The sequence below is a fragment of the Psammomys obesus genome, unplaced genomic scaffold (assembly GCF_907164565.1).
Source record: "Psammomys obesus unplaced genomic scaffold, mPsaObe1.curated_primary_1811, whole genome shotgun sequence".
NCBI classification, from domain to species: Eukaryota; Metazoa; Chordata; class Mammalia; order Rodentia; family Muridae; genus Psammomys; species Psammomys obesus.
In genome coordinates, this window is record NW_026596088.1 from 6,014,624 (window position 1) to 6,042,347 (window position 27,724).

The window sequence follows — 27,724 nt, forward strand, 5'->3', positions numbered from 1 at the left end:
TCAGAACTCATCGGTCAACTGAGTGTCTGTGAGCTGGGAGGAAAAGGCACTATGCAAGCGCAAGGTGTTGTATCTGGGGGGTGGCGTGCCAGGTACTGTGGGCCCTGGGGCTGGAGGCAGGCGCATTGCAGAGGTGAAAGTGGGCAGGCCATCGTCTATATCCAGAGCTGGATTATCCTGGCCCTGCTGGCTGGCGTGAGTCTCGGGGGAGGGAGGTGACCGCCTACGGGCCCACCAATCTTTGGCTTTTTGCCACTGGTGGCGGGCGATGATAGAGAAGAAGTCGATGAAGAAGACTTCTATGATCTCGATGACGCAGACGACTGAACAGCTCATCCACAGGCCCAGCTGTCCACCGAAGTTGGACAGAAGCATCTCAATCTGCAAGGAAGACTGTGCTGTGACTTCAAGAGGGACCTCCCCAGGCCGAGAGTGGGGGCACATGCCCACAGCCCCGAACTCAGGGGGCAGGGGCAGAAGGATCCTTCTGTAGATTGCCAGTTCAAGGCTAGTCTGGGATACCTGGTGAGACTATCTCAAGAAAGGAGGGATGAGAGGCTTCTCCAAATTGGCCTCAGCAGCAGGCCTGTCTCCTCTCACTCTGGGCTTCCTCTTTGAGGCACGGTTGGCCTCTGGCATCCGTCCTACATCAGGTCAGAACCCTACAAACTGACTGCTTTCCTAGATGAGGTTAATAGGCAGGGAACAGACTGGACAAGCAGACTACTCACACTGTTGGCTGGGCTCTCCATGATGGATCTTTGGTTCAGGTCTTTGTAGAATATCAAGAGCTTAGCCAGGTCAGTTCTGCAGAAATTCAAACAGGTGGGAATCAGGTGGGTGGGAAGGCTTGGCTTCCTGCCAGGTGGCTAGCTCTTCAGTATGGCTATCATTTCCCTCCTGTCTAAGCCCCTGCCATGGCCTGTGTTCTGAACTTCCTCAGACTGTTAGAACCTGCTCCCTGGCTCTCTTTCTATGCCTCAGAGTACTTTTCCAACCTGGGCTTTGCACTGGCTGGTTCTGTGTGTCAAGCTGACACACGTTAGAGTCATCAGAGGGGAAGGAGCCTCAGCTGAGGAAATGCCTCCATGAGGTCCTGGTGTGAGGCATTTTCCCAATTACTGATCAATGGGAGAAAACCCAACCCATGATGGGTGGTGCCACCACTGGGCTGGGTAGTCCTGGATTATATAAGAAAGCAGGCTGAGCAAGCCAAGGAAAGCAAGCCATTAAGCAGCACTCCTTTATGGCCTCTGTATCAGCTTCTGCCTCCAGGATCTTTCCCTGTTTGAATTCCTGTCCTGACTTCCTTCAGTGATGAATAGCATTGTGGAAGTGTGAACCAAATAAACCCTTTCCTTCCCAATTTGCTTTTTTTTTTTTTTGATCATGGTGTTTTGTTGAAGCAATAGGAACCCCGAGTAAGACAGGCCTGGGTCTCTGGCCACCCATTCACCAGAAAAAAAAAAAAAAAACAAAAAAACAAAGAAACCCCAAAACAAACAAAAAATCCAACTGTTTCTCACCCACAGAGGAAGCCAGTTCACCCAGCCACCCTTGTATTAGATTTTGACATTGGTAACTGTTTGATTGCAATCTCAGTCCCAGACTCATATAGGAGACCAGTAGGTGGCGCAAGTCCAAGCTAAGGCAATAGTGATAATAAGTATAATAGCATCTAGCTTCTATTAGGCATTTTCAGTGTTGCCAAACACTGTTGGAAAACCCTTGAATGAATGAATGAATGAGATTCTCACAATGTCTCTCTGAGGTAGGGAGCTGTGTTTTCATCATCCCTCTGCTAACACCATCGTGGAAACTGAGACACAGATTGGGTTCATTCATTGCATAACTGACTGTTGAATGAGCTGGTTCAAAGCCAGGCCCATTTGGCTCCAAGGCCATGCCCTCAACTACCATTCTATACCCTCTCCTGATAGGACAATGGTGAACTGGAAGGTTCACGCTCATTCTGAGACTTCACTCTTCCGTAGCCATTTGATGTGATGCAAGAATGGAAGTCACATGTTTGTAGGACATTTAATCTTTCCGGAAAAGCGGGAAATAAAGGACTGTGTTTACGGAGCTGGGTTTGGCTAGGGGTCACTGGTTGGCAACAGTTGATTGCAAATGCTCAGTCTCGTTCTATTTTTATTGTTGTTTCTTATTTGTTATATTTATTTGAGGTGTAGCCTAAGCTGGCCATGAACTCTCAACCCTCCTACCTTGGCTCCAAAGTTTTGGGATTACCAATGGGCAAATTCTATCTTTATCTTTTCACTGCAAACCCCATGGGGGTTAGAGAGTATGCTTGGTCACCTGAACACCCATTTTCTTCCAACAGCTCGCATACCACCTGGCCCTTAATGAGATGCTATGAGTTGGAGACCAAATCGGCTTTTACAGGGGAAGACCCTAAGCTGGGACATGGTAATGGCCAGAGTGTGAATTTACAAGTTTAGTGGGCTATGGTAGTACATGTTACATAACTGAGTAGACTAGTACTTGTTGGTAGAGACAGAAGGATTGGGAGTTTAAGGTCATTCACTGAAGCTAACTTGGGCTATATAAGATCCTTTCTCAAAACAAAACAAAACAAAAACAAAAACAAAAACCCAAACATAAAGAACAGAGATGAAGAGCTATCAGAATATATTGAAAGGCATATCTAAAGTGTTTGCCAGTTGAAAACAGTACAGGTACTAACCAATCAGATTGGTGTGTGGTAACCATTTAGGATGGAAACCCACCTTCCCTCTTGTGTCTATTGGTTCTGGAAACATATGTTCAACCAAGCAGGGAAGGAAATTTTTTGAGATGAAAAATAATTACATCCGGATTGAACATGCACAGACTTGTTTCTTTTCAGGTTCCCTGAGCAATTCGATATGGAAGTGATTTCCATAGCATTTACATCACATTGAACATGACAAGTGATCTAGAGATGACTTAAACGGAGGAGAGGATGCGGTAGGTTATATGCAAACATGTACTGTTTCTCATACAGGACTTGGGCTTTCAGGAATTTTGGTATTCACGGAGAGTCGTGGAACAGATCCCCAGAGGGCACAGAAAGACAACTGTAAACAATTGGTTTGGCCAGAGCATTGCATGTCATCTGAAAATCAGCCCAAGTGCTTTGTCCTTCTTGAGGAAACACTGTTGCATGCTTTATTCCGGTTATAGACCCAATGGGCCACAATGCAAAATGTATTTCATGTGGTGGATCGTGGCCAAACAAAAGCCTGAACAGTGCCTGGTTCATGATAGGAGCTCAGTAAATATTTGTTGACTAAACGATTGAGTGAATGAAAAGGAGAGGGCTTGGCAACGAGGAAGCAAGCGAAGGGCCCAGAATCTGTGGCAGACAGAGGCTGAGGGAACTGGGTGGAGGTAAACTTACTTGTTGAGCTTTTTGTTTATTTGCTGGCCTTGGTCCCAGGTGAGAACATTCAGCAACCATTTCTGTGACAGAGAAAGAAAAGAGTGGGCCTAAGGCTACCCACTGCCCTCTTCCTCAGTCATACACACCCCCCTTCGCTCGCCTTGGCAGTGTAGATCTATCCACCTGGGTACATTCTACTCTGTCCCCCCATGGTAGAATACAGGAAGACACCAAGGGCTCCAGGGGTGGGGGTGGGGTCTAGAGCTTACCTCGGAAGCCTCAGATGGCCACTGTGCCAGGCTGGTGGTCAGCGTCCATTCCTTAAAGCTTAGGGGAGAAGGCCACAGAATGAACACAAGCCCCTGGCCTAGCACAGCCCTGCCTGCCCCAACTCTCCAGGGCTACTCACCTGCAAGCTTGCTTGCACACTGATTGGCAGCCCAGTTCTTCCCGGACAAAGGCCTGGTACAGCTGGTAGTAGCAATACACTGGAGACAGGGCAGAAGAAAGTATAAACTTTGGGGACCCAGCGCCCTTCCTAGAGTCACCTGTAGAGACGCCATCATCTCCTGCTAATTATGTATTTCTGCACCTTCTACAAATGCTGGGAGATTTTGGTGGGGGAGGAGGGAACCAATTCTTGTTTGTGAGTTAGAAAATGGTATCATTTCCTGGTTTAAAGATATGAGTTGGAAGCCAAGCGTGGTGGTACACACCTTTAATCCCAGCACTCGGAAGCAGAGGCAGGGTGGATCTCTAAGTTTGAGGCCAGCCTGGTCTACAAAGTGAGTTCTAATACAGCCAGGGCTATACAGAGAAAACCTATCTCAAAAAAACAAAACAAAACAAAACAAAACAAACAAAAAAGCAACCCAAAATAAAAACAAACAAAAAAACCACTGTGAGTGGGGTTAGAGGTTAGGTCGAGTTCTGTGACTTCCTGCCTGTGTGTCCTCAGGTAAGTGACTTAATCATTCTGGTTCTCTGTTCTGTGAAAGAGTACTGTCAACAGTGGCAACAGTACCTTTTAGAGTTAATTGTGTTGGTTAGCTGTTAGTACAGGCTAGAGTGCAGCGTTTAGCCCATAACTGAAAAGCACAATCCAAGCCAGGCTTGGTGATAGAAAGGGCCTTTAACGCCCATTCAGGCAAAAGACAATAAGGACAGGGGCTCAAGAGCATCGCTGGGAAGCTGGGCCAAGCTGATTCCCTCCCGGGATGCAGAAGGCTGGAGGTGGGCTCACTCACTCCAGTTGGGGTGCTGTTGATAGTTGCAGTAATTGGCTGCTGGAGGAAGAGGCTGGCTGTACTGGGCACAGCCACATTTTTCCACCATCTTCGTCTGGAAGCACGAATAAAGACAGATCTGAAAGAGAATACCCAGGAATGTTCTTAACCTCCTTGGAGGGCTCTGTGCCTGCATGTCTTTCATTCCAAAGCCTTTTTTTTTTTTTTTTAACCATGCAGGCCAAATCATGCACACATAAAACTAAAGAAAAAAAAAAAGGTTAAAATATAAAAAAAAAAATTTTTTTTCAGGATGTCCAGCATGGAATCCTTCAGCCTCCATCAGAACTGAGCTAAGAGGTGATACTCACGAAAGCACTGTTAGCACAAGAGTGCTGACAAGTGCTGATTGAATTCATGAATTCCGTGCTGACAAGAATCCATGCTACAATCATAAAAACAATGCCCTGGGTAACGCTAAGCTACTGAGGAAAAATAGCTTAATATGTTCATGTATCCCACGCTCACCACAGTCTCCTGGAGTAGTACTGTACTTGACTCAGGGAGGAAAAAAGACACAGCAGAGATCTGAGAGGTTCGCCTGAGGGCACATAGAAGACAGATATCAAAACTGATATCTGGGCCAGTTGTGGTGTTGCACACCTATAATCCCAGCCCTCAGAAAACAGCGGCAGGAGCATAGCAACTTGGAGAGCCAGCCTGAGCTACATAGTAAGTTCAAGGTCATCTTGGGCTACAAAATAAGACCCTGTCTCAGAAAAAGCAAAGCAAAACCAAACCAAACCAAAGAAACAACATCAACAACACAAAACCCACAAAAACAAAAACCACTGAGCTTTGAATCTGCTGTGAAGCTGCTACTCTGTAGTAGAATCTTCCCGGGTATCGTGGTCATAATCCTGAAAGACCCACGTGGGAGACTTGGCACTGAGTATTGGACTCTCAGGACCCTGTGGATTAGTAGTTGCCTTAGTTTCCCCGTTCACCTTGGTGTTGGCATTCAAGTGACAGAAAAAGGCCTGGAGCTTCATTTGCCATACAGGCCGTGTTAGCTGCTGGTGAGCTTCTAGGGACCCACCTGTCTCTATGTCCCATCTTGCCATTGCTAGGCACACACCTGCCTTTTCATGTGGATTCTGAGAATCTGAACTCATGCACCCATCCTTTCTGAGGCAAGTGGCCTACTGTCTGAGCCACCTGTCTGTCCTCCTCCCTCCCCCCTTGGTGTTTCGATTCTGCCAAGATGATATCTGTGGGCTTTCTAGCATTCTAACAGGAGGCCGAATTCAGAGTTCCAGCCTATGGGAGTAGTTGGAATAGCTGCAACACTCATTGAACTTAAGGGCTGGAAACTGCAATGTCTGTAAGGCCAGTGATCTCATATGCTACGGGGTGGGGGGGCAGATCTGCGGATAATAGTCAATCTATAGCTTGTTTAATGTGGCGGCTCTTTTCGTGGCTTATCCTGCCAGGATATGGGCTCTCAGATCCCAGATCACTTCATTTTGTTTGTTGTTTGTTTTCTCCCCAAGAGAAGCTAGGAGTATGGATTTTCTTGTGTCCTTCCCTGATTTTTTTAATGCCATTCTCACTGGAGCAATCAGTGTGCAGCTTGGAGTAGTCCAGGAGCTGCTAACGAGCTCACCCTGACCCAGCACAGCTCTGTGACTGTCAAGGGGATACAACCCGCCCAAGTCCTGGGGCACAGATATACGTGGAAGCCAAACTTTTGACCCCTCAGGCAGTGTCTCCTGCTAAAGGTTTCCCTCCTGTCTATCCCTTGCCAAGCTCCATTTAGCAAGTAGATCTGTCTGCCTTGTACATTGTGTTCCACACAGACCTCAGTGAGTCAAGTAAGCTCTGGTTACAGAGGACCGAAGAAGACTGGAATCAGCTGGCATCATTTGTACTTTAGGTCTTTGGACCAACCCCAGCTATCCTTACCCTAGTTCCTGGTCTTAGGGCACACCTCAGCCTAGATACAACTTCATCTTTTGGATTCAGGCTGCAACCCAGAGATGAGGGCCTCTGCCATGCCATACCTGGAGGGAGTAAGCAGCGTTGTAGATGTTCGTGATGGGCACATCACTGCCATCCTCCGTGCACTGGCTGTAAGGTTCACTCAGCTTGAAGGATTCTGTCTACAATTAAAGCAGCATACAGTCATCTATGCTTTCATAGGGACCCAGATGGGAATGTCCCTCTTACGCAAGGTAATCACTTAGTTGCCCACCTAAGTTTATTAATTAGCTGGTAGGTGCCTGGCGCCATTGTAGACTGAGAAAAGTTGACAGGTGCCCTGCTTTCCTTGAGCACTTATTCTAGAAGGGTCTACTGCTGCATGGCCAGTAAGACACCTTGCCTCTAGCTTACGAATCAATGAAGTGGGGTTCGGGAGATATCTTAGTGGGTAAAGCGCTTGGCACATATGTGTGAAGACCTGAGTTTAGAAACCACGTAGCTCGACACAGTTGCTCCTGTGTCTGTCATCCTAGCTCCCTGACTGGGAAGTGGGATGCAGACAGAAGACTCCCTGGAAGTTGGTGGTCCCGCTAGCCTGCACAAGGACTCTCGGTAGAAAGACTCAGGAGGAGGAGACATTCAGTCTTCCAGACTGATTAGAAAGGCACCTCTGATAAGGCCCTTTGGTAGAGATAAAGGCCCAAATTAAGAGCAAAGTTCAGATACTTTAATGATTAGACATCTAGAGCCTGATCTCTGGTATCCCATACGCCTTACCTGTCCAGGCTCCAGAAGCACTGTAAAATGTGCTACTTAGTAATATAAAGAAGGGTCTGTTTGTCCCCTCAGATGTGGGCTTGTACAAGAGTCTTAAATACCATCTTGCCACAACTTAACATTACCATGGAAGAGAGCTCAACCGAGTAATTGTCTTTATAAGGTGGGTGTGTGGGGAGGTAGAGTCTTGATTACTACTCGAAGTGGGAAAATTTATCCTGAATGCAGGTGGTCCCATTCCCCAGTTTGGGCCCTCAGACAGCATAAGAGCAGACAGAAATGGCTGAGCAGCAAGCAGACAGCATAGGCGGGTCCATTTTTCTCTGCTCTTGACTGGATGTGATGTGATCAGTGTCCAGGTCCTATCATTTCTTTGAAATAATAGACTATAACTTGAAGTCATGAGCCAAATAAGCCTTTTCTTCCACTAACTGTTTCTGCTCAGGGTGGTTTTTTTTGTTTTGTTTTGTTTTGTTTTCACAGCGACTGATTGAGACTAGGACCAGGACCATGTCACCAGCTTTCCCTACATGGCTTCACAAGACACCTTTGTTATGTTGACTCAATATAAAAATGATAAAAAGGAGCTGCCCTAGTGGAGAGCTGGGGAATGAATACCAGGCAAAAGAAGCAGCAAAGATTGAGGTGGGGGGGGGGGCGGGCATTGTGCCTGGAACATGGCAAAAGAGAGGAATCTCTGGGCCTAGGATTGAAGTTCAGTGGTAGAGCTCTTATCTGGCCTTTATGAGTTCAGTTCCCAGCACAGGGGGCTGGGAGAGAGATCTCTGAAAACAAACAAGAGGAGTTGCAGCAGAACCACCTCCAGTTCCTGCTAAGAAACCTAGATTCGGCTTTCTGAATGGTAATGAGCCATCTGTTTATCTGCTGGGTGGAGTGGGGAGGGGCGGGGGCCGGGTGGGATAGGAGTCATGATGGGACTATAAGACATAACTGGAAAGTTAGAAAGAAGTGTGGGGACTGTGAGCCTCCTGAGCTGCTTGTCCCTTCATCGGGGCCTAATTCCCCACCTTCAGTTTCTGGATGTTGACTTTCTTAGAAGATTCAAGGAAAATGAAATAGTAGCCTGATCATAAATGGAGGGACAGCCTTGCCATTCAAGGTTCAAATCCCTTGTCCATCCAGTTCCACAGTTCATTCAAGTTTGCCTCCAGTTTAGTTGCCTCAAAGCAAATAGCAATGCAGATACAACAAAGAAGGAAAAAAACAAACAACAAGCAAACAAAACAAATGAACAACAAGAACAACAAAATAGGGATGGAGAAGAAGAACATCTCTGAGGAGGAGCAAAAACTAAGCAGGCATTGTAGCCAGCCTAGAGCGAGGGGCTGTAGTCTGCCGGCGTGTGAGAAGGCACATGCACACCCACACACCTACGCACATACTGTCAGAGGTCAGGGCTGAAGAGGCACAGGGTGGCTTGTTTCTAAATGATGGCTGGGCAAAACAAAGAACGGGGAGGCCCCACACAGGTAGAAACAGACCAGCGGCATGTCCGGTAGGCTCCTCTTCCTCTCTGTTTGTTTTGTAATTCATCGACCCACATTAGTCTCCCTCAATTAACTGCCAGTTCCTGAAGGGCAATTGGCTGTGCTCCCTTCGAAACGCTGCAACAACACGAGCAAGCAATGGAAAGTGGCTGCTTCACCCCCGTGGACAGACAGACAGGTAGACAGATGACATGTTCTGCAATCTGTTCTTTTCACTAATATACTCATAACAAATGAGCTGGTTTCCAGTCAGTACGGAATCAATGGGCTTAAAGCTGAACGGCAAATCCATTTAGAGTCTAGTGTCTGCCAAGGCTGGGCTGGGGAATAAGATACAGAGAGCAGTAGCTCTCCCCAAGGACACCTCTGCTACTTGTCACCTTCTGGTCTGTTCCAAGCTCTAAGCTCCCTAGGAATTTGGGGGCCCAGATCCGGCTGACATGTCCACGGAGCCTGTCTGCCACAGGCTCCACTTGCCTGCTGCAGCCAGAACACCATCTGGCATCCAGGAAAGAAGGTCTGTGTATTTAGGTGAGCTGAGTGAGGTCAGCAAAAGTGACTCTGGCAGTCCACAAGTCCTCAGAGAGCACCGAAGTCATAGAATCTAAGTGATGCCTCAGGACGCAGTGATCTTTATTTGCAATGATACTGATTCCCATAGGAGCCCTGGGTGGTTTGGGGCTTTCTCCTCGCTCATTCTTGAGAGGTGGAGGTCTTTTCTCCAGAGACTCAGCTGAAAAAACTTTGTCAGAATGCTTTCCAGCCCTGCACACCTCCAATCCTGATTCGTGCTGACTGCTCCTGAGATCCTTTTCCACAGTGGAAGTTAAGCTGCTGGCTTCACCCAGGTAAAGGTCTCTGAAGAGAACTCGGGCTGCACGAGGTAGAATTGTATCTCCAGCTGCCTGGGTCAAAACTGTGTCAGGGCCACTCCAGAGGGCTGGGCAGCAGGCAGACTGGTCTGCCAGCTCAGCCAGAGCAACTCTGCAGTGTTTCCACTGTGTCCATTTCAAGGTGAGACTTCTGGGGGACAACAGATTTTCCTGTTGTAGAAGAGATGTCCTCACTTCACCTAGTCCCGGAGGATGTGTCTGAAATGGTACCCCGGACTGCTCAACAAAAGCAGAATCCAGGACCCAACCCTGGCTGTGGCCATCTTATCCAACCATACATGAAGGTGGTAGGATCCTGAGCCCTCCTAAGGGGTCCCTGCTATAGCAAGCATATTGTGGCTCACGGTCAATGACCCCCAAGCACAATGCAGTGGCCAGCTCACTAGCTATACAATAGGGGGCCACGGGGTTGGAACAAGTCTGAATTCAGATCCCAACCACGCTACCTCAGATGGAATTATTTGACTTGCCTCCTCCTGCCCCGACTGCCTCACCAGGATGGGCTGTATCCTCAAGCTGGGAGCGGAGGAGAGAAGTAAGGAAGGCACCACGTCAGCTCATCTAACAAAATCACCTTTGGTCTTGCTTAATCCCCCTCCTCTCTGAGGATGAAGAGAGTACCTTCCTCACAACGCAGCGCGCAGGCTACTGGGGAGGGAGGGCGGCAAGCAAGGTGTGGTAGCGCATCAATCACCTCACCACATCACCTCCGGTTCTGAACTCTCAGCTAGAGGAGTGGGAATTGTAAACAGGGAACTCCTGCCTTTCTGTCCCCTGTGCCCCTCTCCTTTTTCTTTTTACTTTAGGGACAAGGTCTCACTATGCAGCCAGCCCTAGGACTGCCTAAAACCTGTAATCCTTCCGCTCTGGGCCCTCGAGAGGTAGAACTGCAGGTGTGTGTCCTCCTACCCGGTGATTCAGGGTGTAGCTTCCCTGGCTCTCAGAACTCTCTGTTGTAAACAGAGTTGTTTATTTACTTATTTTCACTCCGAAGAAGGGTTTTTGTGCTGGCGCCGAGCCCTGTTCTGTGACGGGAAATGTATTTGATCTGAGATTTTTTTTTTCCCTCCCTTTAAAAATGTAACACTTGGGTTTTTGCCAGGGAAAAGCTCAATGTCTCAGAAAAGAGAGCGAGCCATGGTTCCAAGCCCAGAGCCCCTCCTCTTCATTCTCTGCCCCTGCTTACTGTTTCAAGCACTCATTGAACCTAAGGCGAAGAAAGTGTTTAGCACAGAACTTTGCCACAAAGGTCAGCTTTAATTATTAGAGTATGTGCACAGTCTAAAAATGACTCATCCTCTCTCAGTACAACAGCACAAGGGACTGGTGTCCCCAAAGCTGACCTCCAGCCAAAATAAACCCTTTTATCCTTAGGTTGGTTGCCTTTGCCGGGTAGTTTGTCTGCTGGGACCTAATTGACCACTGGTAATCTCTGCCTAGGAGGTTCACAAATATCTTAAACATATCCCATCTGTGGGAGTTTGCAAAAAAAAAAAAAAAATTAGTCAAGTCTTGCAGTCTCATAAAGAGATATGAAGTTTGCTTTCCACCGGCTGAATCTGGGTAGGTCACATGACTCACACTTTGACCGATGGTTACGAACAAGCCTGATACAAGCAGATACTTGAAAAGTGCTTGCACATTGGAACTAGCCTTCTCTTGCTGACCTTGGAGCCTGAGCCACCACGTGAACACGTCCAGGCCAGTCACCTGGGGAGGAGAGGCCACAGGGAGGAGACACAGGGTGGCCCAGCAGAGCTAGCACCTGACCTTACATGCCACCAGCAATGGTGGATGAGGTCAACGCAATCCAGTCTGGGTCAGGGAAACTTCCCAGGTGAACCCAGTGCACTGTCTGCCACACGGGCTGACCTAATACTTGGTGGTTGTTCAAAGCTGCCAGTTTTGAAGATGGCACATAAGGAGCAACGGCTAAGGGGTACTGTCTAGATCTGAGCTCAGGCTGCCCCCCCACGCCTGCGTGAAACCTCCTCGTCTTAGCTAACGACATTCTAGTCTGTCCAGCTGTTCAAGCTAGAAACCCACGCTGCCTCCTAGAAACTTCTTCACTGTGTTCAGTCATCAGGAGATGCAGAGAGGCATCTTCAAACCAGCCGAGTCCTCGTCTTTCTTATTCCCCATCTGATCTGATCAACACTGTTCCTCACTGGGATTATTGCAGTGACCCGTTTGTTCTTCTGTCCCCACTTTCTCTTCCTTGGTATCTACCCACCTCCCACTCACCCATCCAAATTACAGGCTTCATCCCATCAGTGTCCTCACTGCCTGGTGATTCAAGACTAAGCACATCAGCCTAGGCTGCCAAGCGTTCCTGCACCGGCCTCAGTTTACCTCCCTCTCCATTCACGTCAATCTAACAGACAGGCTTTACTGCAGCAGCAGGTGGCCTTTTATTACGAAGAACTTGTAACATTAAAGTACACAACTGGTCTGGGTATGGTACTGCCCGTATCCCAGGTACTTAGCAGACGGAGGCAGGAGGGAGGTGGGTTCAAGGCTGGGCTGGCCTACGTAGTGAGAGCTTGTCTCAAAATAAATTTAATGATGTTGATAGTAATAAATACATGGGGATGTAGCTTATGGATAAAGAACTTGCCTAGTATACTCAAGGTCCTGAGTACAACGCCAGTACAACAAATAGATAGCCAGACAGACAGATATATGATAAATAATGATGATAGATAGGTAGATAATAGATTGATAGATGATAGATAAGTGATTATAGATGATAGTTAGATGGATAGGTCAGTAACATTTATAGTTGGCCCTTTGCATCTCTAGTTTCAACCAACTGTGTGGTGAAAATATGTTTTAAAACTATCTTGGGGCTGGAGAAAGAGGTCAGTGATTAAGAGCTCATACTGTTCAGACCCAAACACCTACATTGGGCAGTTCACAAAAGCCTGTAACTCTAGCTCCAAGGGATCTGACATCCTCTGGCCTCCATGGGCACCTGTGCATGCACACACACACACCTAAACAAAATAAACATCTAAAAGTAAAATAACAAAGCTGTATCTCTATTGCACATGCTGCCACTTCTTTTGTTATTCTCTAAGCAGTACGGCATAACTAGGTACATAATATTTACATAGTATTCATCTCTAGAGGGTGTGTAGACTCTATGAAAATGCTGCCTCATTCTATACAGGGACCAGATTGACCATCAGAGGATTCGAACAATTACGAATAGAAAATGTTTGGAAAAATTCATGTGCTGGCTAGTTTTATGTCAACCTGACAGGGCGAGAGACATATCTGGGAAGAGGAAAAATTGACCGAGAGCATGCCCCATGAGACTGGCCTAAAGGCAAGTCTGTGGTGCGTTTCACTGATTGGTGATTGATGTGGGAGGATCTAGCCCATTCTGTATGTTGTCACCCCTGGGCCAGAGGTCCTGGTGCTTAGGAAAGCAGGCTGAGCAAGCCATGAGAAAACCCCAGGAAGCAGCACCCCTCCATGACTGCTGCATTAGCTCACACCTCCACGATCCTGCCTGCCCTGTGTGAGACTTCCCTGTGTGATGCGGTACCAGCTAAAAGATGAGATTAAACCCCTCTTCCCCCCTTTCCCCATGTTACCTTTGGCCATGCAGTAGAGACTGCAGCTAAGACAACGCATCTGTAATAACATCTGTAGATCTTGAATGATTTACAAAGTGTTCGTACGTTATTGTGTATTATAAGTTCTGTAGACATGATTTAAGGCATCTAGGGAAATGTATGCAAATACCCGTGCCATTGTCTGTAAGGAACTCGAGCAGCCATGGATGTTGGTATCAGTGGAGAGTCTTAGAAGCAATTTACTTCCAATACCAAAAAGCAACTGTATACCATAGGAACTTAGAATATCATGATGATGTCTACACTTATAAAAACAAAATTGTATGTGGTCGTTGAAGCTAGAGGATCACCTAGGGCCACGGAGCAATGCTGATGCTATACTTTGAATTTTGAGACGATAAAAGCAGGTTACAGGGGAGTATACTCGGGAAGGTTTCATTTTAGTAGTAAAATTAACAAATTCAAAAATTGGAAAAGAGACTCGCAGGGCCTTCCCCTACACGGGACTATGGGTGGCAAGATGGTTAATTCTGGCTGTCAGCCTGGTTACATTTAGAATCACCTGGAAGACACCCCCACCTCTGTGTATGTCTGCGAAGGTGTTTCTAAGGAGGGTTAGCTGAAGCGGGAAAACTGGCCTTGATGTGTGTGGCACCATCCTGTAGCCTGGACTCCTAGACCGAATGAAGGAAACAAAAAGCAAGCTGAGCGGCAGCATTCATGTCTCTCTGCTTCCTGACTCTGTGCACACTCTGGACCTCGCACTCCTGTTGCTGCCGTGGACCATATCCTCAAACTGGGAGGCCCAATTAAATCATTCCTTCTTTAAATTGCTTTTGTCTTTCCGTTATTTATTTATTTGTCACAAATAAGAAAAGTAACTGAAACAGGTGGTTTAACTCTTTTTCTTTGTATTTTGTGATATATTATCAAGTTTGTTTTTGGTTTTTTTTTTTGGTGTGTTGCAAAACAACATATATTCCTAATTAATTGTCAAAAGAAGTTGCTCAAAATAATAAATCTAAGACATTAAAAACTACATCCTACAGAAAATAAATCAAACTGGTACAAGTATTAAATGAAGCGGTAAAGTAGCTAGAAGACAAATGGCTTCAGTATCTGATATCAAGGTGGGGAAATCCTCGATAAACATACTGACAAAAGAGGAAAGCAAAGGCCGTGACTGTGCAACACTTAGCGGTTTTCACTGAAAAATACTGTAAGAGAGACTCACAGCCAAAGTTTGGGAAGAGCACAGGGAGTCTTATGGAAAAGTGGAAGGATAGAGGACCTGGAGGGGACAGGAGCTCCACAAGGACACCAACAAAGCCAACAAATATGGGCCCAGGGGTGCCTACAGAAACTGATGCACCAACCAAGGACCATGCAGGGAGAGGACGTAGACCCCCTGCTCAGATGTAGCCCATGGGCAGCTCAGTCTCCATGGGGGTACCCTAGTAAGGGGAGCAGGGGCTGAACTTGGTTGCCTGCTCTTTGATCACTTCCTCAGGCTGGGCAACCTTGTCAACCCACAGAGGAAGAGGATCCAGGCAGTCCTGATGGGACTTGATAGACAAGGGTTAGATAGTAAGGGAAGATTGGACTCCACCTTTCAGTGGACTAGGAGAGAGAGAGGGTGGTATAGGGAGGGAGGATTGGACTGGGAGGGGCTATGATCGGGATATAAAGTGAATAAATCATAAAATATATATATATATAAATAAAATAAAAATACTATAAGAAACCCAGAGGAAAGCACAAACTAAGAAAGACGTTTCAACACATACAGCAAGTAGTATATTTTATATATATATATATAGCATATATATGCTACAACGGTGTATTAGTATATAGTAATGTAGATGCATATCATCTGCGTGTATTTATCTCATGAAAGAAAGGGTTATTAGAAAGAGATGATCAGCCTTCCTCAACATTTCTGCCACCCCTGAGACAAATCTCCCTCTGTATCCTGGCAGGCATCAAATCTGTGGCTGCTTCCGCCCTCTGAGTGCTGGGGTTGCACGCATCCACTGTCACACGTGGCCACATCCTTTTTCTGAAAACATGTACAGCCATGCCAGCGCCCTTTTCTGAGCATTTGTTATATGCCAAGCATATAGTGCATGTAAACACAAGTGCCTCACCGAACTCTCAGCAGCCACAAAGCAGAGTTTCTGTCACCACCCCCTTACGCAGATGAGGTTACTGCGGTGTGGAGAGGAGGCAGCGAAAGTGCAGAGCCAGACCCTGTCAATCCTAAATCCCTGAGATACATATCCTTGTGAAGAGACTGTGTGGGCACAGCTGAAGGCAAAGGGATATTGCTGGGTTTGCAACACAGCGGAGTAATCTCTCTGCTCCATAACTCAGCCCTACACCTCATGAGTGAATGGTCCATCCTTGCTCACTTCCTCAACTCCTATTCACCCCCCCACCTGTTCTACTCTAGTTTCTGTTCCACTCCTTCCAACTCCCAAACTTTCTCCTGAGCTCCAGTTTCAAAGTGTTTACTTACTAGACATTTTAAATAGTTTGTTTAGTTTTATTTTATGTGTATTGGTGTTCCGCCTGCATGCGTGTCTGTGTGAGGGTGTCAGATCCCCTGGAACCGTTACCGACAGTTGTGAGCTGCCATGTGGCTTGCTGGGGATTAAATCTGGGTCCCCTGGAAGTTCAACCTGCTCTTAACCACTGAGCCATCTCTCCAGGCCCATTACTGAACATCTTCATTTCATTTGGTTTTTGCCCTCAAGACACAACAAGCTGGGCAGGCCTTGAATTTTTTCCACCTTTCCTATTTTACTCTTTAATTCTGAGTCTTTGACCCACAACACAGCCCAGCCAGGACCCAAATGTTCATGTGGCTTCCCCTGGCTTTTCCTGCTAGCACCAGCTGTCAAACCACTATTCTACATCTATCTCCTACAAACTATCTCTACACCTCACTCCTGCTCACCTTCACAGCCCTGGTCCTATTGAAGGTCCTTACAGTTTCTCTCTGGAATCACTGTTAATGTGCTGTCTCCGGCATATGCTTAGACTTTAGCCAAACTGTTCTTTTAAAAAAACAAAGTCTCACTATGTAGACCAGGCTGTCCTCAAACTCCTGATCTTTCTGTTGCAGCCTCCTGAATGCTAGAATTAGAGGCATATGTCACTTTGTCCAGCTTTCAAGATTAAAGAAGCTTTACTATATATGTCTTAACATCCTACCCATGACCATATTATAATTGTTCTTCTCTCTGTTTGGACTACCCCTTCCTGAAATCATTTGCCAGGAACTTATTCTCCAAAAACTCATCATTTGGGAAGCTTCTCCAGTAGCCGCTGTCTGTTTATCCACCCATCCATCCATCCTTTCGCCCACTCATTTACTCAGAAATTATTATGGATATATTATGTTCTAAGATCTGAGACTGGGTACAAGACAGACGGGGTCCAGGTTTCTCAGATATAATCACCATGTTGCAGATACATGTTGACTGATCAATCTATCAACAATATATTAGTCTCTCTCTCTCTCTCTCTCTCTCTCTCTCTCTCTCTCTCTGTCTTTCTCTCTCCCTCTGTGTGTGTATGTGTGTGAGTGTTGTTAGAACCCAGAACATTGTGCACACTAGGGAAATGCTTCACTAGCAAGCTGCCTTCCAGCTCAGGTGTGTTGATTTTTGTCTTCCCCACTTAAAGGTTCATCTTTTGATATTTAGGGCCTTGACCATGCTAAGTCATACAGACCTTTAACAAATGAGAAAAATTTTAAGTCTATCAGCTTACCACACCTATCAATGATAAATAATAAGTAAGCAAACAAATAAATGTGAAAAAGGAAAAAGGAAGGAAGTCTCGCTTGTTTGGATTTATTCTTAGTGACTCCCTGCTGACCTCTTGGTAATCCTCGTCTTTTCGTTGTTGTTCTGCATGGTCATCAATCATGCCTCTGTCTGCCTGACCCTGCTGCATGGCTTTGATTTTCTACAGGTGTAGCAGAAAACTCAACCAGATCCTTATTTACCCACCACTGGAATAGAGAATGTTTGCTTACTAATACAGTGGTTTTTTCCAAGCTCAACACAGAGACCCAGAGGTGGAGTCCATTTGCTTTTGAACTTTTGCAAACTCTCTTAGCTCTTAACTCTTAACCATTTGCAGACACAGTGAGAGGCAGGAGGCAAAGAGAGGTGAAAGGATAAGGTAAAGAGTTGAAGAGCCCAAGTCCCTTTTCAGGGTGCAAAGAAATGCTGGGTGGAAATGTCCTCTGTGTTCTTTCTGCTCTTCGGTGAACAGAAAAATTAGTGGTACCCCAGGTTTTCCACTTCCCCATCTGAACATGCTGAAGACTCAAGGTGTTTATGTCTCTTTGGGAAATCAGCATTCGTATAGCCCAAGCTGTACATAGTACCTGTCTCTTGGAACACAGGTCCTAAGTGATAGGCATCTGTGAGCATCTGTGTCACCAGACATGGTTCCTCCTCAACACATTGAAGCAACAGATGTCCCGTGTACAACCACCATTCTACTTCATAGTCTTTGCCAGTGACCTTTAAATCACACTTCCTCAGAGTAGCATGCCCTGAACCTCACCTTCCCTGAGTCAGTACGCCAATCCTATGGTTCAAATGTATCCCTTCAAAATTCATGTGTTAGAAATGTAATCCCCAAACCTATATGTTACCAATATTTGGGGGTGGGCTCTTTGGAGACCATTAGGCTGTAAGAGTGTGAAGGTGGGTCCCTATGATGACATAAGTGGCTTTATAAGAAGAGGGAGAGTAACCTGAGCTAGGGTGCTCGCTCTGTGCCGTCTTTCCTAATCCAGTGCAGCACAAAGACTCTCTACCAACGAATACCACCATGCTGAACTTCCCAGCCTCAAGTTACAAGCCAAGCAAAAGTCTCTACAAACAATCCAATTTTAGGTGTTTGACCAGAAAACTGACCAAGACACCCATGCTGTGATCTTGTGAAGCTCTCCTACCACCTGTCCCTTTTGTTTTTTTGAGGTAATATCTTTTTATGTAGCCCCAAAACGCTTGGAACTTTTCAGCTTTGGCTTCCTAAGTACTAGAGTTATAGACATAAACCACCATGGTCATCCTCATTTCTCCTTCAGAGAGCATGGTGATTATAATTTCTCACTATTGATTTCTCTTATCTGGACTTCTCTGTGTTTAGCACTGATGAAGTACTCAGAAAATAACTGTTAAATGAATAAATGATGGAGGGTCAATCAAGCCTCAAATACCCACCGCATCACCTCATAACCCCTGGCCGAGGATCACTTAAATTTCCAAGCCACATTTCCTGATATTACTGACTCTTGTGATCATCATAAAAGTTTGGTCCTTGGTGCATCTTTCCGAGATCCTAGTTTAGAAAATAGAGGTCTGATGACCACCACTGTTCTGGAGACTAAGTTTGTGAGGTTCAGGGACTGGGATTTTACAGTGAGACATTAGGCACTGATACAAAGACATAAGCAATAGTTCGTAAAGAGATTGTCTAGTTTTCCCACCCACTCACAGGTAAAAAAAAAAAAAAAAATTCTCCACTACGGAGTAGTGTAAGTAAAACTACAGTGTATATAACGTCTTCTTGTCAGAATGGCAAAGACTAAGAGTGGAAGAGTAAGCCATGTTGGTTGGTGTCGAGGGTCCATGCACGCTCCTTTTGTTAAGCATGTGGGTTCCAGTACCCACTTAGGTTACAGAAGATCAAAGGCTCAAGGGCAAAAAGGGGTCTTAGTAGATGAAGTGGAATTGCTGGAAGTGTGACAGGATAAACAGACCTTTGAAAACCCCGTGACTTTATATTGGCCTTTACATGGTTGTGACTGTGCCCCCCCCCATGTTTCTGTAGGCATCCTAGATGGATGTTATCTGCTCTCTTTACATGACTGACAAACTGACAGCTAGCGTCTTATGCTTTGCTTCCATAAACACTGGTGCTTTGTTTTGTTTTTAACAAGGGGATTTCCCAAATGGCATCCTGTGCTTGCTAATCCACATAGAAGATGCAAACAGAAACTTGAATGTGACTCCTGGGATGACCACAGGGGTAGCTTTTGGAAAGCACAGATTCCTGCTCCCTTGGAAAACAATATACTTTTCCATCAGCTGCACCTCCTTAGCCATCATTCAAGTAAGAATGTGCCATCTTCTCTAAACACAAGCCAATGAATATCCTCTTACCAGGTGCATTCCTATGGAGGTGGACATCGCTGTCTCAATCTCGGTTCCCACGTCTTCGATGAAGGGGTACTCATTCTGCTGATGGATGAGCACCTTGGCTCCAGTGGAGGACACCAGGAAGGGGTTATATTCGTCTTCATTGATGTATAAGATGACTTGCAGCCCTGGGAGACAAAGCAGTTTGCTATGGTCAAAGGCTAACAAAACAGTCCTCGGGGCCTTGGGGAGCCTCTGAGACCCAGAGACCTCCAGAAAGTACTAGGTGGTTGAACACCAGACTGAAATCTCTAAGACAGTAGAGAACTTGTCTTTGATCTGCTTATTGCAAGTTCAAAGAAGTGGTTCAACCTCACATCACAGGCACGTGACAGCCAAGACTAAGATCCTGCTAAATACAGAACTGCACGAGACACGTAAGTCTATGCTGTTGCTGATAAAGGAAGTTCACTGGGCAAGCAAAGGTGCCTCTGGTGCTGTGGCTGCTTACATAGCAGAGCTGGAGAAGAGACAGAATGTGATGGTGTGTCTGGTGGCTGGTTTAACCTCTCTCCTTCTCCCGCTCTTGTTCTCTGTGTGGATTATAGTCTGTACCCAGCTGTCAGACTGAACTTTGAAAATTGGAAATTGGGTCAGATCCCTGCCTGAAGCCTTTCAATGGCATCTGTCTGTATATAGAGGAATACCATCGACTCCCCCTGCCTGTCACCATCAGGACTAGGAAGGTGTATCCTAATCTGTGTCTCTATCCTTAACTTATCCCACTCTCTCCCCTTCTGGACCAGCTCTAAGCACACTCCCCTTACGTGGCAGTTTGAATAAGATTGGCCCCCATAAGCGCATATGTTTGAATTCTTGGCCTCACTTGGTAGAACTCTCAGCTGTTCCTGCCACTGTGTTTTTGCTCCATTGTCATGGCCTAACCCACTGGACCTGTACGCCCAACTGAATGTTTTTTTTTTTCATAAGTTGTCTTGGCCATGTTGTTTCATTACAGCAACAGAAAAGTAACTAACACACTTCATTTATCTCTCCTTCCACAGAAATGCAAGTTTCCTAAAAGCAGGAATGACATCTGTCTCACTCCCCACTGTATCCCTAGCTCCTCCAAGCGGGCCATATAGCAGATAGTGCTTGGTGAATGAATGCATGAATTAATGAATGGGTAGAGTCTGTGTGAATTGAAAAATGAGAACTTCAGAGGTATTCTAACCTCTTCTATTTGTAACTAAGGGAACTGAGCCCAGAGAGGGGCTTGGTATACTGGAGGTCACACAGCAGAGCTAAAACTCTGGCCCTCTTCCCTCAGTTCCCAGCCAGCCTCCTTGCCACTGCTACAGCTTCTCAGGTTCTCGGAAACAACACAGACTCCACGGTTATGAAATCCAGGATTCTGAGAGCAGATTTCCTCTATAACAGAGCCTGGCTATTCCTAACAAGAACATATCTCTGTAACAAATCAAGTTCTGTTTGCGTCGAACTTTTCAAGAATTCCCTTTGGCTGGGCGTAGTGCTGTTAAGTATGCCTGTACTGTCAGGGTTCAGAAGGCCGAGGTAGGAAGCTCACAAATTGGAGGCCATTCTGGGTTATCTAGTGAGACCCCCATCTCAAAATAAACAGGGGCTGGGGGTGTAGGTTGGCAGCTGAATGCTTTGCCGAGCATGCATAAGGCCCTTGGTTAGATCCTCAGCACCACAGGAAAGGCGTGGGGGAGGAATTCTTTCTATGAGGAAACCAAGCCATCCTGCCACATTCTTAGCTTCCATATGAAGTAGAAGGGGCAGAAACAGAGGTGTCATGAAGAGTTGTGGTGGCAGCAACAGCAATGCCAGTGATGGTTGCATGCACAGTGCGTGTGGTTGGGGTGTGTGCCCTCCCAGAACAGATTCACATGGCCACGTGCCAACCCCCTTTGTGAAGGCATTTGGAGATAGGGCCTTAGTTAAGGCTCAATGAGGACTTAAGGTCATGGCTCTACTCTGATAGGACTGGTGCCCTCATAAAAAGGAGAGACATCACAGCACCCTCTTGAGACAGGAAAGGCCACACGAGGACACACGACGAAGATATGCCATCTGCAACTAAGAAGAGAAAAAAGTCTTATCTGAATTCACAAGCGCTGGTACCTTGACCTTGAACATCCAGCCTTTGGCATTGGAGGAAACTAAGGTCTATGGTTGATGCCATCCAAACTATGGTATTTTGTTATGGCAGCTTGGATGTGTTCCAGGGCTTATTCTTAGAACTCTGAATAACGTTTAGGGGAGCTACTGTTATTGTTCTCACTTTATAGTTGAAGGGCAGTAACCAAGGTCACACGGTGAGAGGCAGAGCTGAGGTTTGGCTCCGGAGTCTGTCATCCTAACTAAGCTAAAGGTGTGTCTGCCCAGCTAATCTCCTACTCACCCCATCTGGGTTTAGCTTAGACGCCACCTGCCCAGGATTAGTCACCCCAGCAGTGAGCTTAAACCAGAGCGGTTTGTCAGCTGAAGGAACCCCGGCAGTGTCCCAGTCAGAAAGGGAAAATGCCCACATCGAAGGAAAGAATGAACGCGGATGAGCACGTGTGCACCGGGAGAGGGGAAGAATGCCTTTGCTTTAGGGCAGGTGGTGAGGACGGGAAGATCATGTGTCCCCACTTGTGCTGCTGCCGTCAAGGTAGCACTTCCAAATGCCTCGGGGGTCCCCTCCACGAGGGGTTCCCTCCTTACCATACTCACTGCCCCCCATGGAGGTGCTGAGGATGGTGGCATTCTCTCTGTTGTTGAACGTGTAGCAATTCCCGTACATTGGATGGTGGAAAAGCGTGAAGTTCCTACGGGAGAACGGGAAGGTTGAGAAAGAGCTGGGCTGGGGCTTGCCCCTGTGCATCCCGGCTGAAGTCGGGAGGCACTGTGTTGATGGGGAAAGCTTTCCTTTGGGACAATGGATGAGGATGTGACTCACTCATCCCATTTTCCCTCCCATGAAACGAACAGGCCCCTCAGCAGGGTTGACAAGCCTTGGCATAGAGTTAGACTATACTTTTGTTCTCCTTTATCATCCTCTCATCACCGTCTCTATTTTGGTTTGGTATTGCTTTGTCTTTGAAGTAGGGTCTCCCGTACCTCAGGCCCACTTCAAATTCCCTATGTAGCCAAGGATAACACTGAACCTCTGCTCCTCCTGCTTCCATCTCCTGAGCACCGGGAGCACCACCATACCTAGGGGAGGAACCCAGGGCTTTGTGCAGGTCAAGCAAGTTTTCTGCCGACTGAACTGCATCCTCAGCTCTGATAGGCCTGCCGCATGCCTGCCCCCAAATTCCTCTACCCTTCAGTTTCTCAGCCAACACCTGGAGCTTTTCAAATCCTCAGCTCCACGAAAATGATCTTAAGAGAATGAGTCCCATCCTATGGCCACCATGTAATTTCAGGACTTTTACCCTCAGGGTGAGATTACCCCAATCACTCAATATTTGCAAGAAATAATGTGTATATTAACCTATAGATGGGTCAGAAAGGCTTAGAATTCAGAAAAGAAGGTAGTTAAACCATTCAGACTAGAAGGTTCACCTCAGAATATCCCATTGACTTAATAGTCACCACCAGGGATCTGATTATTATATTCAAAGTGGAATATGAACACTTGGATATCTGCCTCCCTTTTTCCCTCTCTTCCTTTCTCCCTACCTCCCATTCTTCCTCCTTCCCTCCCTTCCTTTCTTCCTTCTTTTCTTTGAACCAGAGCAGTGGCTTTCAGCCATAGGTACACATCATAATAATGCACAAAGCTAGATGTATGCCTCTGACTACCTTGCATTGTGACAGGTAATTTAATGGGTTTAAAGATATTGTGATTCCACGCCAGGTACATTTTTTTCCAAGTGATCCCAGAACCTAGCTCCCTTGTCAGTGATTTTTCAAAGGGCAGAGCCAGTGTTCTCAAGACCTAAAGGTACGCTTCCAATGCATGAAAAGAGCCTAAGGTTAGAACCTCTGGTCCTCAAGGAGTGTCCCCTCCTGACCTGGCATCACAGGACATCCCATCAAAGAAGCAGGTCACCATCAGTTCTTCGGCAGAATAGCTCATGTTGATTTTCTTCTCTAGAGGCACCTGTGCCATGATATTCATGTAGTGAAGCTTGTACCACTCCTGAATGGCATTGATTCCAGAGCTGAAGGTGTAGGTGGCACAGTCAGAGGTGTCATTTGAGCACTGTGGATAAGAGGGGACACCAGGTTGTCAGTCCCAGCACTTCCGGAAGGACTGAGGTGAGTTACAGATGCCAGGCTAGGTCCTCGGCTTCCGCTTACTTCTGGGAGCTTGAGTGGATCAACCTCAAGCCTCATGGATAAAAGAGAGAGCAAAGAGGAACCTTGGGGCCAACTCCTATGACTTTCTGCTACTGTCTGCCACTGAGCAAGAAGCAAATTCAATTTTTAGGGTCCCCGTATATCCAGGGTTTAGCTGATTAATGTCATCGTCTTCCTACTGAACACAGTGTAGAAATCTGGATTCTAGCCCAGACTCTGACATTACTTCTCTGCAAGATCTCAGACTAGGCACTAACATATGGAGTATGTCACTGACAGAATGCTGGTGAATACCACCCTACCCAGCCACACTTAGCAAGCAGTTGAAAAGACTCATGTTTGAAATACTTAATTATGAGGGCTCTAGAAAGGAGCCATGGAACATTCCTGGCATTTTCATCACCCTCGGCTTGGAAAGTCTCCTGAAAGGACAAACATCCAAAGAATTTGGTATTAAGAGAAATTGTGTAAATATTCTGTGAACGTAACCAGGAAGATTTCGAAGTCTCAATGCTTTTTGATGAAGCACCTTTTTCATTGTCGAAAATTTGTTTAGATTGATAGAAAGCATTGCTAGATTCAAAAGTCCCGTTATCAGAACTATTAAGATGAAGAAACAGTCCCCATCCATGCTCTGACGGTGGCGTGGAGAAGCACGGTAATGATAGACCGTGCCCAGGAGGGTAGTGGGTAGTTCATTTTCATTGAATAGCTGCTTCCAATTGCCACTTGAATGGGACCATAGGGGCAATAGAAGCTTGGACATGGCACCTCAGGAAGGCAGGTACTACTGGGAACCCTGGTGGATTCACTGTGGCTTAATTTCCCCTTTCTGATGTCTGCACAGTAGCTTTGCTTTGGGGACCCGTCCCCAAATATGTCAGGAGGTGATCAGGTGCCCCCCCCAGCTTGGCTAAGGGAGCCCCAAGATGGAATCTGCAACTTCGGCATTATCAGAGAGGGTGACAATGGCCTCTTTAATTCGACATCAGTATCTGAACAAATACTATCATTTCTTGCTCCCTAGATCACTAGGTCTCCCCAAATTTCTGACCTTTGAGAGCCCTAACGAGCCACTGGTCATCTCCTAGGACTCTGCCCATGAGCTGGTCTCAGTGTCTTGCCACCAAATCATGATAACAACACACACACCTTACATTTGGCCTGTTGACTATCAGGAGCACCAGCTCTTACTCTCCCTGACACCCTTGAACTGTAAGGAAGTCTTACCAATTGAAATCCCACCAACTTCTTCGACTCGTGAACGTGCATGACGTTGGAAGCCTTGTGAATGATTTTCCCACTGATCTTGCGCTTCCGGCCTGTGAAGAAGTCCCTGGCCTTTCCCTTCTCATTGAAGACCAGCAATGGGATCAAGTTGAGGAATCTGGGTGGTGGGCCTTCCCAAGTGGATCTTATCGATCCTGCCTCCCGGCGTTCCCGAGATTTAACCTCTGGAAAGTCTTTGACCCCATATAGGGACAGCAAGGCCTGTCTTGTCTCAGCATCCAAGTCAGTCAGAAGGTCGCTCACGGCGCTGTACCTACCAAAGTGCAAAGGAAATTTCATGGAGAAGGAAGACCCCTAGCACAGTGCTCTAGCTTCTCCATGTTGTCTTCCATCTTGGTGTGTCAGCCCTGTGTCTCCTGACCACTCCCTCGGCCAAGGGGACATGATCTTTCACTATTTGCCCCATTCAAAATGACCACCGGTTCCCCTCCTCTGCCACCTCTGTCTACCCATAGGTAGGGTGATGCCCCCAACCAGTATCTCTAGAGTGCTGACTCTCAGGTGCCTCCCATAAAGTGGCCAAAGTGTGGACATATACATAACTGCTACTCATACGGGGGTGGGGCAGGCTCCATTTCCACCCATCACACTCTGCCCCGGCCCACAGGACACTCTCCAACCAGTGCTGGGAGGCACAGGATTGGAGCTGTCACTCTGACAACACCCAAGCACACAGAAAGCAAGAGCTGACTGTATGAAGCATAATGACACCGTTTAAAAAAAAAAAAATCACCGTACCAAACGGCCCCAGCCTCTCTCTTGACTCTCCCTTCTCTCTCCCTCTCGCTTCCGGTGGAGGTCATGACATAGCACAGAAGCCAGGGACATGGATTTCAGAGTCTACCCGCCCCGTTCAAGCTCTCCATCCCAATCCAGGCTGTGCGATCTGAGTCTCCGTTTCTGTGTCTCCGTTACCCAGCCTGCTTATTTGTAAAACGAGGTTGTGGAGAAGGCTCAGTGTGGGGGTATGGTGGCACACAGCTACTATGCTAGCACGTGGGAGGCTGAGGGAAGACCACAAGCTCAGAGCCAATCCGAGCTAGGTAGCGTGGCTCTGTCTCCAAGTATATAAACACTGTTAAAAGTGTAAAAGATATATATATATATATATGCAAGTAGGTAATTAAAGGGCCACTGTTACTTGTAGTCGCTCGCTGCTCTTCCTCCTACCCCCCCCCCCCATTCTGCTGCATTCTGACTGGCCTCCCAGATCAGTCTCCCATAATCCCGAGGACTCTGATGACCCATTTAGAACAGGTCTTGCCACTGACAACCGGGCAGCACCAAGGGTTTATCCTGTCCAGAGCCGGGGAGCTCAATTACTGGGCTGGGCTCCCTGAGACGGAAGGGTCAGGGCAGCGAGGATGCTTCCGGAAGTCACCTGGGTGTCACTTCTGAGTCAGCCTGGCTTTGGGAGAGAGTAAGGGAGTGAACTAGGAAAGGCTCAGTGGGGCTGCTTGGGTCCGGGGGTGGCACCTTCCGGGCCCAGTCTCCAAGCAGAATTGGTGGAGCAGCCTCCCCTGCCTGCTGCCTTAGACAGAACACAGCCATTGACCTGAAAGCATGCAGGTCTGAAACCGATCCCGGCGATCAAATCGACATTTCTAGAGCCTGTGTCAGCAGGCTGGTGTGGCCCTCGGACCCGCCGCTCTGGGGGAGGGGCTTTGGCATCCTCGAGAAGCTAGACTTCCCGCTCCCCGAGGTGAGCGCAGCCTCTTACTTGTAGGGGTTGATATTGCAAATTGTGACGGCGGGAAAATCCAGTTTCTGGAAGTGCACTTTGATGGAGACGGAGACGGTGTAGAAAGAGAAGACGAGGAGGGCGCACTGCCAGAGAATGAGGGCCACTGCCGTTAGCGTGAACGCGATCCACAGCAGGCGCCGGAGGCGGCCTCGGGACACCACGATGCGGCGGCAGCCGTGGGTGTTGGTGTTCAGGCAGTACCAGCGCATCAGGTCCTTGATGGTCGGTGCCTGGGGGCCTCGGACCGGGAGGTTCTTTTTGATTTTGGCTTTGATCTTCTCTCCGGGCGCCATGGCGAGGACGGAACTTTGCAGCTGAGTTCTGAAGGGACAGAGGAGACTCGTCAGTGAGCTTGCAAGCACAGGCCTGTCAGCCCGTCCCTGGAGCCTCCGACTGGGGAACACCAAGCCCACGTGTTCTCAGAGGCCTTCTTCATCTGTGGGCTGGACGGACGGGCGGCATTCTGAGCCCTCAGCCCCTTCTCCAGGATATTTGCTTTGGGGCCACCCCAGCTGCCTCCTCCTCCTCTTAAGGCCCCCAGGCCTAGCCCCGTGGGGGCAGGGCCGTGTGTAACCTGCACATACTGGCTGGACTGGCTGAAGGACCTTTCCTGGGGCAGGTGCCCTCACAGTAACCCAGGCCGACGGCTCTTATCAGGCGGAGGCGCTATAACCCGTGCCTTATCGCGTCCCTGGGCCACTTCTCCTTGAGAGCAGCCCTCTTGTTTTACGATGTCTCCTGGTGCCTAGCGAAATGTCCCTCCTGCACAGAGCGCACGTTAGGTAACGTGTCACCGGCTGGTGAAACCTCCCACAATTTCCCAGAAGCTGTTAGAGATCGTGTCCTGACC

General features: G+C 47.3%; 1 protein-coding gene across 1 annotated transcript; it reads right to left on the bottom strand.

Moving 5' to 3' along the window:
- Scnn1g (sodium channel epithelial 1 subunit gamma) lies at positions 1-27,167 on the bottom strand. The gene is made up of 12 exons (XM_055627644.1): positions 26,851-27,167; positions 25,071-25,383; positions 23,552-23,742; positions 22,257-22,360; positions 19,548-19,711; positions 6,675-6,773; positions 4,633-4,750; positions 3,795-3,873; positions 3,655-3,712; positions 3,404-3,465; positions 732-807; positions 1-381 (listed from the first exon to the last, which is right to left on the bottom strand). The coding sequence occupies exons 1-12, from the start codon at positions 27,165-27,167 to the stop codon at positions 1-3; spliced, it is 1,962 nt and encodes a 653-aa protein (XP_055483619.1).
- Between the last annotated feature and the right edge of the window lie 557 nt (positions 27,168-27,724).

What these genes read in the sequence shown, in the direction of transcription:
- Scnn1g (XM_055627644.1), bottom strand. Translation starts at nt 27,167, where the DNA reads ATGGCGCCCGGAGAGAAGATCAAAGCCAAAATCAAAAAGAACCTCCCG. An exon ending in AGTTGGTGGGATTTCAATTG is followed by an intron (nt 23,743 to 25,070) that starts GTAAGACTTCCT and finishes TCTTATCCACAG; the next exon opens with TGCTCAAATGACACCTCTGA. An exon ending in CCTCCATAGGAATGCACCTG is followed by an intron (nt 6,774 to 19,547) that starts GTAAGAGGATAT and finishes CTTTAATTGTAG; the next exon opens with ACAGAATCCTTCAAGCTGAG.